At 39.2% G+C, this 18608-nt stretch overlaps 2 protein-coding genes across 3 annotated transcripts; one reads left to right on the top strand and one right to left on the bottom strand.

Annotated features, from left to right (window-relative positions):
• Window positions 1-1288: 1288 nt before the first annotated feature.
• Window positions 1289-3809, top strand: LOC109622412 (uncharacterized). 2 transcript variants are annotated; one of them, XM_029871661.2, is made up of 5 exons: window positions 1289-1366; window positions 1441-1511; window positions 1576-2063; window positions 3472-3564; window positions 3659-3809. In XM_029871661.2, the coding sequence occupies exons 1-4, from the start codon at window positions 1311-1313 to the stop codon at window positions 3559-3561; spliced, it is 705 nt and encodes a 234-aa protein (XP_029727521.2). In that variant the 5' UTR covers window positions 1289-1310; the 3' UTR covers window positions 3562-3564; window positions 3659-3809. The 2 variants fall into 2 exon arrangements, with proteins under 2 accessions (XP_029727521.2, XP_062714417.1); XM_062858433.1 differs by having other exon boundaries at window positions 3472-3809.
• LOC109413679 (uncharacterized) lies at window positions 3604-18319 on the bottom strand. The gene is made up of 4 exons (XM_019687393.4): window positions 17384-18319; window positions 6297-7290; window positions 6095-6230; window positions 3604-3781 (listed from the first exon to the last, which is right to left on the bottom strand). The coding sequence occupies exons 1-4, from the start codon at window positions 17866-17868 to the stop codon at window positions 3645-3647; spliced, it is 1752 nt and encodes a 583-aa protein (XP_019542938.3). The 5' UTR covers window positions 17869-18319; the 3' UTR covers window positions 3604-3644.
• Window positions 18320-18608: the final 289 nt, after the last annotated feature.

Below are 18608 nucleotides of genomic sequence, written 5' to 3'. Positions count from 1 at the left end.
AAATTTTGATCTTGTTACATGTTTTCCTGCCTAAAGTGGCCCAGCAGGGGTGAGGAGACATTCCAGGATCGAGATTTGATGTGCTTTTTTATGTGTGTTTGATTTTTTACCCCTAATTAACCTTTTATTTCAGGAGGATTCTTGTAAATTTAGCACGTATGGTAAAATTTCTTAAATTTCACGGGCTACCTACTATTGTGAATTTCTCGGTCTCATATTTTACCGTATTGCTGGCGAGTTGCAGAAGGCAAAAGTATCCGTTTGTCATAATTGACAAAAGAAACAATCGGACGTTGGAAGGTATTCAATACAATTGAGCCAAAACATTATAGACCTTAAGCTTACACATCTCCCATCCTATACTTATGAGGAAGTGAGGCACGCATTGCAATCTGTTGCAATCAAGGGGTTGGTCACTCGGCACATTGTGCCCGGCACACATGCCGGCACAATTCGGCACACTTCTGGCACACATGGGCACTAGAGACTGTATATATAGAGACATGCAAAGACGACTTCTTTTGATTGTTGTTCTTCTTCTTCGCCAGACTTTGTTTTCATAATTTTGCTGGCGTGCTCGATAGGTAGCCGATTTGACAGTTCGATAGGTAGATTTGGTTTCACTCTTTGCGGGACTGTGTTATAAACAGACTGTAATGGGCACAACAACTTTGCGGTATAGAATGAATCTGTCAACATACTTACGATTACAAAAATCTCTTTATATTGATTTTAGACAAGTGTTCTGGGTGGGATTTTGTTGGTAAACACCGATTAGATTAACAACAGTTGTCAAAAACAGAAAGGGTTTCAAACAGCGCATAAACATTCGAAGAAAAAACTCCACTGGGCACATGCGGCACAGCTCCCGGCACGTTCGGCACACACTGAAAAATGATCGGCACAGTTTTCGCACCTATTGGCACACAAAAATAACAGCATAAATGAAGTGTGCTGAATGACCAACCCCTTGGTTGCAATGCATTTATTTTTATCCACTTGATCCGAGAATTTTGACATCAGAACGAGGCACGCTCCTTCAACAATCGATCAGAAGCATACCCCGTTCTAGTGTGAGAATGCTCGGGCTGAGTAAATTTAGTTCACCGATGGATAAGTTCGATGTGGATTACCCTTAGGTACGGCGATAGGAAACTTCATGTTTGAAATTTGTAAACATGATGTCACTTGCATAAGAACGCCTCAGGAATGAAAGAGCCGACTAGTTTCCTATCGCTGCACCTTTGGCTAATTCACATCGGATGAATCCATTTGGTGAGAGTGTAGTTCATTTGAGTGACTGTTGGTTCATGCATTTCCGGTTACTCTTCCAGTCGAGTTTTAATCAAGAAGAAATCAATCAAAGGTGAGTAGACAGCATCATATCAAAACCATATGCCTCTTTACGTTGTAAATTACGAAGACTATTATTGTTTTCAGAACAAATACCATGTCGCAATCAAACGACGTTTACCTGCAATGTTCACCCTCAGTTGCCTTCACCGTTTTGAGTAAGTATACCTATCAATCGGTTTAATAATCACTTTTACCTGATCTTCCATGCTGTATTACTAGGCCAAATCTTGACCAGCAGTGGCTTTCCGATCGATGAACCGGACCCTCGTAAAATAGCCAAAGTACTCAGCCCAGCCAAAGCTTTGCCGCCTGTTGCCATGGTTTCGATCCCGCTGGACGACGACGTTGTGGAGAAGGAACATTATAGAGAAAGGACACCAGAAGTGGCGGAGGCGTCGATATCAGATCAAATTTCTCACGAACAAGTGCCCGGTTCTTTGCAGTTTGCTAGCGGTGGTGCTGGTGGCCCTACCACAAGCACGCCGCTTCCCAGGATCCCCCAGTTGATCAACCTTTCGATGGAGCATTTTAACTTCAACGAAGTTGAGCTAGCACTGATGGAGGAGTGTTCCGTCATCGACGAGGAAAACATGGAGCTGTCCTACCTGAGGCAAACGCTGTCGCTCAGCATGCTGGAAGCTGAGTTCCTGCGAATGCAGCTCAGAATGTTCAATCTGAAGGCGCGTTCCATTTTGGAACTGTTCCAGGTAGGTCGAAAGGGGTTTCAATGTGTGTGTTCACTCGTTTGACGGTTGGTATTATTTGGATTGTCAAGAAAACGATAAGTGCAGCGATGAATTTTGAGTTCACTCGCCTGAAAAATATGTATCGATACTCGTTTTTCTTCGTTTGGCCATTGTGCCAATAAAATTGGCGTGATGGCATAATTAGCTGACAATTCGTCTAGCAGATCGTTTACATGATGCTAATTGTTTCGGACAATCTAATATCCTTATTATTGTCCACTAGTATTAGCATCGAATTCAGAAGCTTCTGATTTTGTCATGCTAATTTTATTGTCTGCTAAAAAGTGTTTACATTGCGCTAAATTGACGCCAATACTGCTCGAAAATGAACTGTTGCGCAGAATTAGCAAATATGTAAACGGGTCATTAATTTTCGAGTGAAATGGCGTGCGTTGAGGACCACTGCATCAACCAGCGGACTGTTATGGTCTTCTTGTTCTCTTACTCCGCATTAAAATTATGCAGTTGTGTTGAAGGATAGGTTGCGAGCTTGAGCCCTATGCATGAACTGATGTCATGTTGACTACAAAAACATTGCTTTGATGAAATAGGGATGCCAATTTGGCATCATCACGCTATCGCTAAAATGTACAATCTCCCACCTTTTCTCATCCTTAAGGCCACGCAAAACTTAAAAGCCGCATGACTAACGAGGTTGCAATGCCTACTCTCAAATTCCACGGTGTATTATCGACGATGTGAGTTCTGGGATTTACATTGGAGACTTGGCCCCATGACCCCCTTGCGCATCAATAAAAAATACGCTATCGCTAAAATGTCGTATAGAGCTTGCTGACGTTTATTCACCTTTCTCTTTCAAACATGCAGGCTGAATAGGATTTGTTGTCATCAGGAAAGGTTTCCCGATGAAAACAAATCCTATCCCGCCTGCATGCTTGAAAGAGAGAGGTGAATAAACGTCAGCAAACTCTATAGTGAACTCATGCACAGGTCTATACGGTGGCATACACTACGAACAACCTCTACTTAACGGTGGTTGGATTTAGAATAATATATACTAGATCAATGTGTGTCCCGCATTAATGTCAAAATTCTCCAGGCGAATGAACTTTGCACTCACGGTGCACTCATATATTTTAAAAGTCTTTAAACCGTCAAACTAGCGATCATCTGCATTAACTCATTTCAGCTGTATAGACGAGTGCACCGATGAACTGAATTCATCGCGGTCCGAGAATTCTGACACTAGAACGGGGCCATTCCCAATCAGAATTGTTCAATACTGATTGGAAACCGTTCATTTCTGATTGGAAGCGGCCCGCTCTAGTGTCAAAATTCTCGGACCGCGATGAATTCATCGGTGCACTCGTCTACACCTAGTACAAATTATTTTATTTGTATATTTCAGTACTGCGATGGCTCCAACGCTGGCTTTTGCCGTTGTCCAGAAATTCGGAAGCGGATCTTTGAGATGGGAATTCTGGTTCAACGCCAATGAAGGGTATGTTTCTTTCAATTTCATACATTTACCTCAAACCTGTTCAGTATCAATGTGCGACGATTTATTACACGTATTTTGGATCAATGGATTCTAGAATTCAGCGGATTTAGTATCCGCCCGGTGATCAGTGCCAAGTCCAACTCCTTATCTAGGATGCAGAACAAAAATGGATAGTTGATGGCCAGTTCGATTGGGTTTTTATACAGTGACGTAAATCCTGTAAAAGAAAATGATATTTGTTAAAACAGTTCTAAGGTTTTCTTCAGCAATTATGTTGTTATATAAAGACACACATTAGCCAAATCCGTTGTCGATTTATCTTTGGTTGAAGATGACTACTTTCTGCTGTGTATAAAATAGGGGAGCGCCCTTGGATGAATCAAATGTCAAAACCACTTTTTCTTTTCATAGAGCCAGTATGACAAGAAAAAGTGGATTTGACGATTGGTACATCCTAGATGAATCATTTCTCCTGGCCTATGCTGAGAACATATGGACTTATCCACGGATGAACCAAATTCACTCGGTCCGAGAATTTCGACAGAGCGGGCCGTTTTCAATCAGAATTGTCCAATAGACGAGTGCACCGATGAACTGAATTCATCGCGGTCCGAGAATTTTGACACTAGAGCGAGGCCATTTCCAATCAGAATTCTTCAATTCTGATTGGAAGCGGCCCCGCTCTAGTGTCAAAGTTCTCGGACCGCGATGAATTCAGTTCATATGTGCACTTGTCTCTATGCCAGAAGAAGTGATTCATCTAGGATGAATCAATCGTCAAATCTACTTTTTCTTTTCATACTGGCTCTATGAAAAGAAAAAGTGGTTTTGACATTTGGTTCATCCAAGGGCACTCCCCTATAGAGCCACTATGAAAAGAAAAAGTGGATTTGACGATTGGTTCATCCTAGATGACTCACTTCCTGGCCTATTACATTTTGCACGTTGACGTCACGCATGAACGTAAGATTCATTCTCGTTCTTCCTGTCCTCTTCCCTCTCACACGAATTTTCACACTTTCCGGTGGTTTGTTTTGATTCTTCGTTGCCAGTCTCTTCTTTCTCGGGGATAAAATTGAATTTAAATTTCTGTGCAATGCCTTATTGCCGGTGCCATAGGTCTGGGGAAGTTGTTCACCTAGGATGAACCGAACGCCAAAAAAACTTTTTCTTCAGAGGCTCTACGAAAAGAAAAGGTGTTTTTCACATATGGTTCATCCAAGGGCGCTTCCCTATGGTCTTATCATAGGTGGTGCGAATAGAAACGATTTTATTTTTCAAGCTAGCTAACACACACCTACACACTCCCGGCACACAGCTTGTAAACACGCACGAGCGTTCAATTTTCTTGCAACTACCTCTCTCAACGCGGTTGTCAAACACGCCGTCGCGACGCTGTTCGGAAATGGTAAACATGATCAATCCACCATTATTCCGATTTTGTTCTCGTGTTCAAAGTTTATTATTTTCCATTCGCGATGGAAATTTTGATAGATAGTTGTTAAAAAATTAGCTAAAATAGGCTCGAAACAATGTTTATCCTTCTACTCGCTTTCCAACGGCTTGACAGCGGCAAATAGAGTTATCGTGACAACAGTTTTGATCATATCCGCAGCACCTAGATAACAATACTCTTCAATCAATCACACAGGTTCAACAAGGCTTAACATAACCTCCATCTTCAATGTTTGGCTCCCGATGTTTGGCTCCCGATGAGAGAGCATATTGAATCAGTCCGCGACACTCAGGTCCTATCCTCCACCGACCACCGATGAACTAGAACTATAAGCGGTGCCTTTTTATCAGAATTGGATGATTCTGATTGGAAATTTCCCTGCTCTAGTGTCAAATTTCTCGAACCGAGTGAATAAGTCCATAGACGAGTGCCAGTAAAGGCCGAGTTCATTTGCCTCGAGAATGAACATAATTCACTCCGTCCGGGAATTTTGACACTAGAGCGCGGTCATTTCCAATCAGAATCGCTCAATTCTAAATGGAAACGGCGCCGCTCTAGTGTCTCAATTCTCGGACCGAGTGAATTCGATTCATCGGTGGATAAGTCTATAGTGTCACTTTTTTTTCCTAGCGAGTGAACTCAAAATTTTTCGCTGCACACTTCTATATCTGAGGGAGTTCTGTGTTATGTACTATTTTCGTAAAAAAAATGATCGAACTTGGTTCACATTTAAGTGTGTAGAGAGGATCTTTGAAGAAGATCTTAACATAGCCATTGAGTAAAAACCTTTTTGGTTGTGCATTTTTTGCTTATTTAGCAGGTGTCTACCAACGTATGTTTGAAAAGAAAAATCAGTAATTTTAGGTATTCAATAAGTGCAGTTGACTAAAAGCATATTTTTTTAATAAAATGGAACCTGCAAACGTGAATGTCTTCAAGAGACACATAGATGTACCTAACTAAACAAACAATCGAATCAACATTCTTTGAAGCGTGCACGAGACGACACACCTTCCTACGTTCATTTGAAACCTATGAATGGGAACAAAAATAACACGAAAATGTAATAATTACTCTTGAGCTGCTGCAACGATTGTGTCCGGATGTTGATGTTGATTGACTGTTCGATGTGCTTGGCGTAGATCAACGGGTCTTCCGTCATGGGTGTGAAATCGGCACGCGTCGGCTCGAACACGTCGTTAATACCCATCTAGAGGAAGAAATAGTTGTTTGAGTTATATAACGCCCGTGATCCATAAGAAAGTTAAGAACTCACGTTTTGGAGATCGCTTGTTAGAATAATATTTCCCTTTAAAGTAAACTTTGGTACAATAGTTTTAACCCACGATGGTGCCATCTGCTTCACGATATCCCTCATATTTGGAACATTCTCGCCGTTCTGCAACAGTTTCATAAGATTGCCCATGCCGAATTCATAATCCGGTAGAATTATAATCAGTTTGTAGTCATCAGAATCTAGTTCTAGTTCAATAACCGTCGATTGTAGTCGATCTATATAGGCGTATTTCAAAATAGTATTATAGATCTTGTAAGGCACCTTGACCGTTTCCGTTTCGGTCAGGTAGAAATTATGTTCAATGGTGTCATCCAATAGACGGTCTTGCTGGAATTGACTAGATCTTTCAGAGAAGGCGGGGAATGCGGCAAACGGTGATGCAGTTGTTACATCCTGTAGTAGGAAGTTTTGTAGGAAACGTTGGTGACTAATCAGATTAATCTCTTCAGGACTTCGTCGAGACCGCAGCAACCTCCTACGGTAGTTGGCCTGGGATTGCCGTCTTTGTACTTGACTTTGCTTTTGACCTCGTTTACGAAGCGTCCGTCGACGTTTCTCACCCCCTTCGGCAGCTGGTTCCTCCGTAGGCTCCTCCGTTTGTTCGTCTTCGGCGGGAGTTTCCGATGTGCCTTCTTCGGTTGTTTCGAGTTCAGATACGGTAGTGGTTTCCGTATCGTCGACGTCTACAGCTGCGGTCGTTGTTTCAGCCTCTTCGGACTGTTGTTCCGACTCAGTAGTAGTAGAGCCATCTCCATCGGGATCTGCAGAGCCCATACTCAAATCAAAGGTAGTTGCCATTGACTCTGTGGTGGATCGCTCCTCTTCGCTGGAAGTCATTTCGTAATCGGAGGGAAATGTTGTGCTCTCCATGTAGTCCGGAGAAGTAGCAGCGGGGGTAGTGGTTTGCATTTTCATTTCAGGAATACTCTCCAGATCGTAGCCATAGAATTTGAGAATGGATTCATATTCCGGCCTGAAATGAGTTTTGCATTACATATGATATAATAAATTTGCTTGTTTCGTGGGTGGCAGACATTGATGAATTACTCGTCGAATAGTTTCGACTAGCTTGTACTGGAAAAGGGATAGGACAAGAACTGGTTATGCGTTATGTTATTATGTGTAAGAGGGGGAACGATGTAGTCTACATAGTCATATACGTCGACGACCTATCATGGTTGAACAACCACTGACGGTGGATGCAGTGAAGAAGAAATAGTTTAAGGACAGACTAGTTAGAATCCCAAAATGGTCGCCACAATGGTCGACTTGGGCACCTACTCACGATTTCGAAAGCACAAATCTCTTTGTAAACAAAACCAGTGCACCTGAGTTTTTTATTTTAAGCTTATTACAGGTGAGCAAGAACAGAATAATAGAATGCACTGTTGTTTGAAGCTTGCTTCTTGAGATTTGTGCATCTGAACAGGGTGGCCACTCAGAGCGGAAAATAAAATTCCCGAGTTTTTCCCGGTTTTCCCGATAGGTTTTTGAAAATTTTCCCGATTCTTAAATAGAATAATTTACAGTGAAAATTAAACGTAACTCACCAAGAAAAATTTATGAGAATTAATATTGAATATTTTAAAATCCTTGGATTTAACATAGTATTCATATGAACTTGAAAATAAGTTATGTGTTGTTTGTCTCGTATCCAATGATGGGCATTGAAATTACGACATCTTCATTAAACATTCCTCAAATTCATAGATGACCAACTACTACAAATTATGCAGTAGTTTAAGTAAATAAAAATAAAAAAGATAATCCTGAGGGGGTCGAAATTCTCTGTATGATTATAGGATTTACGAACTTTTTATTAGTGGATTCCTCAGTAATATTCCAAAACCCTTCTGGTAAGTTTGTTTGGGAAACTAATAGGCAATAACAGAATGCCCAGAAAAAATAAAACATTCTGAATGAACTTCTGGTGGAATATCTGGATAGATTACTCGTAAAAGAATTTTGAAAACAACTTCTTGGGAAATCTTCAGTGTAGTATTTTTGATGGTCATTTTCAAGATATTTTAATAGAAAACCAGTGGCGAACATTATGGTACCGTAAATGGCTACTGCAGAAAATCAGGCAGGTTACTTAGGCTTGAATCGTAAATTCTAGGAGATATTTGAGAGATCAAAGAAATCTTAGATTTTGTCTGATACTCGTCTAGCATTCAGTTATTTCATCAGCGATTGCAATATGAAGCTCTCAGGGCCGATTTCTTCACCCTGGCTTAGGCGTTAAGCCAGGTTTAACTATATGGGTAAGCTTGGCTTACGAGTTAAGCCGAGGTGAAGAAATCGGCACTCAGAGATTTAATTTCTGATCACATTTTCAGATTACTCCAGGAATTTCCGAAAGATTAGTTTTTGAGAAAGTATTTCCCCCAAAATGTAGAGGCAGATTCATTATTTGGGAATTATTTATTTCCATAAATCATACAACTATATTGCTCCAGATGCTTTTAAATACTCACTGGAACTCCCGCGAGAATTTCAATTGGTAGTTTAACTAGAAACTACGAATACTCAAAGTTCTCGAGAATTTGCTGAACCAGGAGTTTTACCAGGGACTTATGCTAAAGCTTCGCCAAAAAGGGATTTTCCCGATACCTTACTCCAGTTTTCTCCGAACATTTTTATTCACAAGTACAATGATTATCAATGAGTTCAATGAGTACATTCATGAAAAACAACAGAAATCTTTCAAACAAAATATTAGAAATACTTTTATGAGCTACAATAGGCGTGCTTTGAGGAATTCCATCAGATACTAAAAATCCCTTCAAATATTCTTTCAATTGTTTTTCACTAACTATTTTTAAATTGTAAAAATGTTTTCACCAGAATTACTCATCCACAATTTCATAACTTTTAATTTTAAATTATTCTTGGGGCAGTTCGTTCATTCATTCAAAATTTTATCAGCATCCTATCCCAATTTCTCAAAGACTTTTCGCTCAAAGGACAAATGCTATATCAAATATTCTCCTAGAGATTGTACAAGGATATTTTTTTAAGTTATAATTTTTGTTGTGTTTTATAAAACTTGTTATCAGAAACATGTACATCCTTAAATGCATAAGTGACACATGAATCTTTAAATATTTGAATATGTCTCAACCAGTCTTTCCATCAGAATGTTCTTTAGAATATCTTTGAAATTGTTCAAATTGTGATGTAAGGTTACATCCCTATGATTAACTTAAATTGTCATGACTCGACGACAAGATATTAATTTTCAATGATGCTTTTTACGCCAGTAAACCCACTATGTTATATAGTTCAACAGTTGTTGACTGCATTTCCCACAGATTCTCGTACTTATGCTTCAGGAGACTGTACAAATTTTAGAATTTTGGAAATTCCCGATGGTTAGCAACAATTCCCGAGGTTTTCTCGACTTTTTCCCGGTGGTTTCGAATTCCCGAGCTTTTCCCGGTTTTCCCGAAATTCCCGACTGAGTGGCCACCCTGATCTGAAGCTCTGATGCACTGTTGAAGCGGGATTTCAAGACGTTTGTCCTTAAGGTATGTTTTTAAGATGATGATAGCAACAATTTCTTGCAATGAAAAAAATATATGGCCAGAGATGTGATGACTGGGGTTAACAATATCAATAAACAGTTGTAGATGGTTAAATTAATAAATGAGTAGGGTAGGGCGGGGCAAGATGGGACACCTAAGGATGGATCACCATAACTTTGTAAATACAAATCGTATTGGTTTGTATTCGTCCGCTACTCTTTATTACACTAGTTAGCTATGCTAAAAGTCGATAAAAAGTTAATTAAATACAAAATATGACGTTAAACAAGCAATTTTAAAAAGTGATCGATTTTGCACCGTGAAAAAAGTGCGGGGCAAGATGGGTCACCTTTTAAGTAATTCACATTTTCTCAACGAAAAACGTCAAAATATGAGATTTGTTCGGCATTCATATATGCTCCATATCCATACTGAGTAAACAAGAGCTACTAGTGAACATTTTATAAATTTATTTGGAATATAAAAAACTTTACGATTTGAGTGGTCCTAAGGCGACTTGAAAATCGATGTTTTCACTAAAAAATAATCATAATTTTATGTTATAATTTTGAGCGTTCATTCCACTTGATTGAAGTCATTTATGAGATAGTCTTGTAATAAAAAATAAATAACTTTGGAATGCTCCAAAAATACGTTCAAAATTGAAGGTGACCCATCTTGCCCCGCGGCCGTTTATATGGGGATTATATGGAATGTATCGCATAAGAAAAATGGCTAAAAACCATTTTATTTTTTATTTCCAATGAGAGTGAATAATTTTTCAATCAATGCTCCAAACTTCTGTATATTCATGCTGGTCATCTAACAAAATTATGACCATAATCAAAACATAAGTAATGCGCCCGAAAATGGCACTGACCCATCTTGCCCCGCGACCCATCTTGCCCCACTCTATCAATAAATGAGAAAAACATCGCAATCAAGTTTTGGGTAAATAAACCTGACAAAGAAGCCCTCCAAATTTTTTATTAAACTAAGGATGCTTTGAAAACTGCAAGAATGATCAGTCTTTCAGCGATTCTGAAGCAGAACGACGTGTACTGAAGAAAAGCGAATACACTTGGAACCGGACTAGCTGAAGTTGATGAAGCGACGCAAATCCGAGGCAGCACCGACGTGTACAGAAGAAAGGAGAAACGGTCGTGTCGAAGCTAATCAAGTGACTCAATATGAAAGCAATGGATACCCCCGACCTCAACAATGGCACAGCCGAGTCTTCCGAAGATGGGTGAGTGTCCAGGGTGTTGAACCAAGTGTTGAACACTCGAATAAAACAGTACCGATAGGGAAGGCGGAGATCTTAGATTTCCGACTTTGTAGAGAAGGCAGTGTTATGTATTCAATAATTCGTATGAATTGATTTTACTCATAATGAACCCGGTGACGGGATACGAAATATTCTTTTTATATTTTTTTCCCTTTTGGTAACGAACGTTGATTTTTTTACTTTTCAACATTTCACAGCAATTTGAAGATGGCTGGATTTGAACTCCTGAAAGAACTGAAGGCATTACGGAACAAGAATGCGAAATTGAAGTGGAAAACAATTCGAACAACGAGTGACGAGAACATTCGAGCTGAATCACTGATGGTAGCGACGGAAAACGTGCTGGATATTTATTCGGCTTTCATCGTAATTGACTCAGTGGATAAAGGCGCTTGTACAAAACCACAGCAACAGCGGGAAAACTCGTCCGACCAGATGTATCATCTTCACCCGCCAGCGGAATGTCCCTAAGCGCTTTGGACATCCCGGAGTGTCTCCCTTCGGACGGGGATACGGAAATAGACAGGAAATCATACGAACATTGGAAGAAGATATTGGAGGCTTCAATGAATCTGATGAAAATTGTGGATTAGAATACCAGGTTCAGCTTTTTTGAAAGTAAAAACGGCTGTTAGTTGTTGAAAGTCTACGCAGGAGGTCCTGGATAAAAATGACGAGTTGTATTCCAACGCTATCGTCCGTTTGAATGAATATTATTGGTCGAGAACCTATATGCTGACCCAAAGAAGCAATATGGTGCAAAAGAAAGATAACAGTGTGCAGTTTGTGAGGCGAGTCGGTGCAGCTACAAGCTACCAAGCTATGTGGATATCGGAAGATGAAGAAATGGAGGCAATAGTGCGGACTAAAACGAAAGATAAAGTCGACAGCCGGGTTCGTAAGCTTGCTCATAGGAATTGGACGCACCAAGATTCCGAAATAGAAAAATTTAATGAAGAGAAATTTATGAAATCCCAGAAATCTAAATCTGAATTGGTTCCTAGATCGGTTGTTGTTGCAGTAGTTGAACGTTATTCAAATCAACGAGATTTTCGTTCAGAAAGATATGTTTATGTTTATGTTTGGTATATTTGAAAAATGGTTCTTATAAGGTAAACGAATTCAAAATTAATTATGGTTTGGTTTAGATGGTAAGCTGAGTTGGAGCCAAGATGGAAGACATGGCGGTCCGATCAGAGTTAGAAGAAAAAGCAGTTCTATAAGTTTTGGTGGTCATAGTGGAGCTTTTCTGATGCTGATGCTGGAGGTGCGGTAGCGTGTATCATTTGACCGCCAAATGTCCAATGTTTGACTAGTGGAAATGCCAGATGGAAGGTCATATTGCTCATATGTGCACTCGTGAACCCGGAGACAGAGGAACCAAGAGACGTGTTCAGACCCAGTCAAACGTACTCTGGAGGATCGCTATAGATGGAGTCAGATAAAATGTGTTTATCACATAAAAAACAAGTATACGGACAAAGGTCTGATTTTTTTCTAAATTCTAGATTGCAACCCAACCAGAATGCTGATGCAGTAAATCAAACCTTCAACATCAAATCCGTCATGTTCAACAAAGTGGAAGTTTGGTCAGAAAAGCCAAAAAAAAACAATGCGACAATAAAGAAAACGCTTTGTGAAATCGCGCTTGGCTTCATCCATCGGGAAGGAATCAAAGATTGTTGCATTATCGACCCTGACAGTGCTTGCAATTACACGCAGGACAAAATATACGTGGACAACTTCATTTTCCATTGCCGAACAGATGGCGATGTACAAAAAGTGTACGTTTCAGAGAAGCAGATTTTCCAGACAATCCTAATGCAGTACTTAACACTGATGCTTACAGTTCATAATAACCTTCCGGTAAGATGTCTTCGATGGAGAGAACTAGAGCAACTTTTTGATCCACTTGTGTCTGCGTGTGGTGTACCTGTAAACGGAGTAAACATGATGGGCATTGAAAAGAACGTTACTCAAAAAAACCGTGACTGATTGCTGAGAAAGTAATCGAACGGTCGAGTCTGTGAGACTCGAAGATAATGATTTTTTTTTTCAAGCAATTTCCGGAACTAGGTAACATGTTATAAGTTTTCTTATAGGTAGGAAGTATACATTATAAATTTCCATCAATAAATATACTAATAATTATTCCACTTTTTTTCAGATCTTGGCGAAACGTATGATTTCATTCGAATCTACCAACAAGCCTTTAAAGCGCTCTACATCTGTAACAAGAACATGCAGGCGCGGCATGTGCCTTTGTTGGATTTTTAACTGCAGTGGCTAATGGCTATGTTGGGAATGAGGAAAATGAAGCAAAATCAATCCTCTGAACAATTGCACAAGGCATTGAAGAACCTACTCAAATTCAGAGCTTTCAAAATATTTCGTTTGGATTCTCGATTGAAATATATGGGATCCAAGTTGTTTAGGGCAAATTCAGGTAAGTAAATACTTACAATTAAACTTTTGTTCATACAAACCTTTGAAAACTTTAACGGAGTGTACCTACATATTTAGATTTTGATGTCCCACCCGAAGATTGTTTCTGCAACTCGTCAAAAATGGCACATCTTGGAAATGAATGCCCAATACGGAATTAACGGTGTTGTTGAAATACGAACTTTGGGTAAGTACAAAGTACAATACGCGACAATGATTTTCAGGCTGATTTAACTGACATGTTCGACTTTTTTTATTTGGAGGAAAACGCACAGTTAAAAATGTGCTCACTTTAGGGTGTGGGACCATTTGGCATCAGTAAAAATACAGTAAACTAGCTGTACCCGGCAAACTTTGTCTTGCCTACTTTTTAAAGTTTCAAGTTTCTAGCCAAGACCAAGTCCCCGGTCAAAATGTATGGAAGATCGATTTTCAAAAGCTCTCAATTTTCTCATGTTTTTTGCCTCATAAACCTTCCTTGAGGGAAAACTAACAGAACAAAACTAAGACGACCAAAATCGGACCTTCCGTTCGCGAATTATGCGTGGTTTCACGTATACCACTGCATTTATATATATATACAGGGTGTTAGGTTCATGAGTGCAAACTTTTTAAAGGGTGATAGAGGACCATAAATGGTGAAAAAAATGTTCTACGCATATGGTCAAATCTCAACCGTTACGTAGTTATTGAACTCCCCATGTTTTTGACTCTTATTGCCTTAACTGGCTATGACTTTAAAATGGTCAAACTTATCGCAGTTTTTTAGCGCTTATTCGAAAGATTATTGAATTTTCTATCAAATGGCATCTTTGAACCGATTGGTTTAGCTGAATAATTAAGTTTTCTAGAGCAAAATAGCTAATAACAGTGTGTTTTTATTTGTTTATGTCCATTATCTTTAAAACATGCGTAATAAATTAAAATTCTTTCTTTGGCAAAGTTGTGGCCCTTGTTCCACCCTACAATTTGTTCTTTGACGCAAAACTTCTAACTCTTATCGTTTTCTTGCAATTTTGATTTGAATGTGCAGCACAGTGCGCAAAAAAGTGCTTTCCATGGCGATTGCAAATTTCTGATCTGAAATGCGACGTTTAAATCTAAATTGCAAGAAAACGATAAGAGATAGAAGTTTAATACCAAAGAACGAATTGTCGAGTGAAACAGGGGCCACAACTTTGCCAAAGAAAGAATTTTAAATTATTACGCATTTTTCAAAAATAATTGACAAAAACAAATTAAAACACACAACTTTTAGGCTATTTGCTCTAGAAAACTTAGTTATTTAACTAAACCGATCGGTTCAAAGATGCCATTTGATAGAAAATTCAATAATCTTTCGAATAAGGGTTATAAAAGTGCGATAAGTTTGACCATTTTAAAGTTATAGCCAGTTAAGGCAATAAGAGTCAAAAACATGGGGAGTTCAATAACTACGTAACGGTTGAGATTTGACCATATGCGTAGAACAATTTTTTTCACCATTTATGGTCCTCTATCACCCTTTAAAAGGTTTGCACTCAGGAACCTAACACCCTGTATATATAGATTCACAAAAAGCAATGATTTTTTAAGTAAAGTTCTCATAAGAAAACAGGTCGGAAAATTCTTAATAAATTTAATTTTTTTCAGAAATGCTAGAGTTCAAGAACGTCAGACAGCACGATTTATTAAAGCAGCTTTAAACTAAAATGTTGGAAGTAATCCAGTTTTGGGGTTCGGAGTGATCAAAGTTTTTTTCTACAACGTGTGTACGCGAGTTGAAACAAGAAATCGAGTTACTGGCAAATGGCTTTCACAACGTCCTCGAAATGAAGAAGCAGGATGAAGAATCACACGAGTTCACGCCGACCTTATGTAACGAGCTTGCCCGGACATTGCGAAACCTTATAAAAATATGATGTATCAACGTATTAAGGTGTCTTACTGCATCACTAAGTTTTCAAACGAATCATTGACTTTTTGCTTTTCAATGATTGTTTGCCTCGCATTTTTGAAGTGATAAAAAACTGTCAATTCTGCAGCAACGCAGCAGAACAAGTATCATCGCAATCACTACGAGTGAGCATATAGGGTGATACTTTTTCATACGAATATTCGCTTTGGTGACAGAGAATTATCACTTTGAAATTTTGAGGCTCATATCCAACATGGCTGCCAATGCTGATGATGCCGTAAAAAGCCTTAAGTATCAACACAGCAAACATTTCTTAATCTCCTGTTTGGGAATTCACTCTCTGATGTGGAATTTACGAAATGAACCAAAGTTTCGTAGATAATGAAAATTTGTTCAAGCAACTAGGTAATGTTATTAGTTTCAATCAATAAATTAACTAATACTTGTTTCATTTTTTTAGATCTTGGTGAAACGTGGAATTTCATTCGAATCTACCAACAAGCCTTCAATCTGCTCTACATCTGTATCAAGAACATGCAGGCGCGACATGTGTCACTGCCAGATTTTTTATCTGCAGTAGCTAATGGCTATAATTGAAGTGAGGAAAATAAAACAAAATCAATTCTCTGAACAATTGCAAGAGGCATTTACCAAACGTTTGAAGAAATTACTAAAATTTAGTTTCTAAATAGCATTCTATTTGCATTCTGGATTGAATCATATGGGATCTAAATTGTTCAATTCAGAGAAAATACCGGTAAGTAAATGCTTTTAATTAATCTTTTGTCCATTCAAAACATGAAAAATTTGAACGAAGCCCAGCTCAGTAGTTTTTTACTGATTTCAGTATTTTTTTTTTATCTTATTACTGACTTCTAAATAGCAGATTTAATTCGAAACACTCGGTAATCGATATTTACCGTTTGAACTCATCTCATTTCCGGAATATCAGAGACTGCAGAGCGTACCGAGTTAAATTCGCGTTTGTGAAATCAGTAAAGGGGCAAAATACCGAAGGAATCTTGGTGTAGAAACATTGATCGGATATCATCTTCCCAGTGTAGCTAACCTTTTTCTATTTCATATTTCCAGGTTCATGAAGAGAAAGCGAGTATCCGTCGTAGAACTGGCTTCTTTAGCGGTGCTGAGATAATTCCATATTCGGAATCTACATGCAAAACTGAGCCAAAATCCAAATTTTCATTAATTTTGGTGCTCGGGAACCTATTTAAAAATTAATTTGAAATTTGTATGGGAGCGATTTGTCAAATCACCCCTCGTCGCATTTTGTACTGGGTGGAGCTGTCAAACAGTTACCCAGCTGTCAAAAGGTGATTTCAAAAAATCTCTTTGAAATTGATTTTAGGTACCAAAATAAAGTTCTAAAAATCTGAAAAAAAAAATCATAGTGGCTCAGAAAAAGGGGCTCTTTCGTATAAAATCAAAAAATCAATACATTTTTCTAAATTTAAAAACCCAACTGACATTTGGTGCTAACAATCCTTTCACTGGTAGGTAAAAAAAGATACATTCAATTAAAAGGGTAGACTCAACATTTCAAAGATTAAAAAAGCTTACTTATCTTTACAGCTTTTTTGATTGTTCGTTTCCATTTAGGAATACATGATAGTTTGTTTTTTTGAAACATCAAAGGCACGATTCCATTAATAAGGATTCTTGATAAGTAAAAACTAGTATTAGTAACAGAACTGTAGTGTCACGTTGGGGATATACCGTGAAGGATATAGATAGAGTAGTATTTTTTGATGTGTCCTTTTCGTTATCGTCCATGACCTTTTTGATTCAACAAAAGAACAAAGCCATTTGAGGAAAATCGATCATCTCCCATTTGAAATACTTTTCTTTATTAGTTAAGAGCCCAGGTTTCAATAGAGAAGTTCAAGCTTACCGTATCGTTATATTCTCACTGCTCAAGCTCAATCCGCTGAGTAGGTTTTCCCTACGATAGAAATAGCTCCTCAACCGTCGATGAATGTCCCGGTAGCCCACCCGCAAGATATCCTTATCGTATGGTAGCACTAGATTTTCGTGTATTTCCGATGCACTTTTCCCATCTGCGCCTTCGTACAGCGCCACCAATATGCTTGCTAAAGCACATGGCGAAAATGCAATGTTGTTCTTGTTGCCCTTCGAATGTAGATACAGTATCCGGAAGCCTAGATGATTGGTCTTATCGACCATTGCGTCGAGTGGTGTAATTTTAGGTCTTACTTCCTGAACTGGACCTCCCGATGGTGGTGGAGGAACAGGTTGAGCTACAATCGCTTCTTCGCCTCCTAGGTTTATGCTGTAGTACTGACCGGCGATCGGAGTCCATTGGTAGCATGCAGTGACTATCACCAGTAGGACCCCGCACCTACTGGTTTTCGCCATCCCGAGATCTACTTGAACGTTTGATACACAAAAAACGCGAAATTAACGTACTTTCGGCTTCACAACCGGACCCGACTTCAAAACGCGACAGACTAACTGGTTTCTGGAACGGTGAACATCTTTTATAATATTCACACCAGGTATTCGCCGGAGTGTCTTCCATGCTCTCCACTCCGCGAACCACCCCCTTGATCGCATCCTCTAGTGATGGCTTTTCGATCGATTGGTAAAGCAATCGGGTACCGCAGCGGCCCTAGCGGGTCACAGTTCTGCAAACTCATCTGTCTTTCTGTGTAGGCAGGCAGCAGACATCGCATTCGCGACATCATTGAGGAGTACAAAAGTTGTACCGCTTGCGTAGATTGATGGAAATGGATTTGAGCACATGCTACTGGTTTCATGGGTTAGGTTCCTACGAAAAAATGGACACCCGCCGCCCCTTTGGGCAAGTTGAAACAAGCGTGGGAGACTGAAGTGAAACGCACCTTCGGAGGTGGTAGAAAGCCGATAACTTCTTAGATTGATTATTTATCTTTGAAGCCGTAAATCTTGATTTCCATTAAAGGAATTCATTACATATGACAGCCGGTTTAAATTACACCGATGGTATTGTATTTTCTGACTAACGCTATTTACGCCACCTTCCCTCAAATATCGAGAAACGGTTGGAGCACTCCCCTAATAAAATACATAAAAATGGAGATGGGAGGGAGGAGATCCATTATTATCGGTTCTTCTTT

The sequence above is a fragment of the Aedes albopictus genome, chromosome 3 (assembly GCF_035046485.1).
Source record: "Aedes albopictus strain Foshan chromosome 3, AalbF5, whole genome shotgun sequence".
Lineage (NCBI taxonomy): Eukaryota > Metazoa > Arthropoda > Insecta > Diptera > Culicidae > Aedes > Aedes albopictus.
This window is presented reverse-complemented; position numbering and strand designations above follow the sequence as displayed.

Excerpts from the sequence above, each read along its gene's own strand:
- LOC109413679 (XM_019687393.4), bottom strand. The coding sequence starts at position 17,868 with ATGGCGAAAACCAGTAGGTGCGGGGTCCTACTGGTGATAGTCACTGCA. Across the intron at positions 7,291-17,383 it reads AGTGAGAATATAACGATACG|GCCGGAATATGAATCCATTC; the intron begins GTAAGCTTGAAC and ends AACTCATTTCAG. Across the intron at positions 6,231-6,296 it reads TAACAAGCGATCTCCAAAAC|ATGGGTATTAACGACGTGTT; the intron begins GTGAGTTCTTAA and ends TTCTTCCTCTAG.
- LOC109622412 (XM_029871661.2), top strand. The coding sequence starts at position 1,311 with ATGCATTTCCGGTTACTCTTCCAGTCGAGTTTTAATCAAGAAGAAATC. Across the intron at positions 1,367-1,440 it reads CAAGAAGAAATCAATCAAAG|AACAAATACCATGTCGCAAT; the intron begins GTGAGTAGACAG and ends TATTGTTTTCAG. Across the intron at positions 1,512-1,575 it reads AGTTGCCTTCACCGTTTTGA|GCCAAATCTTGACCAGCAGT; the intron begins GTAAGTATACCT and ends CTGTATTACTAG.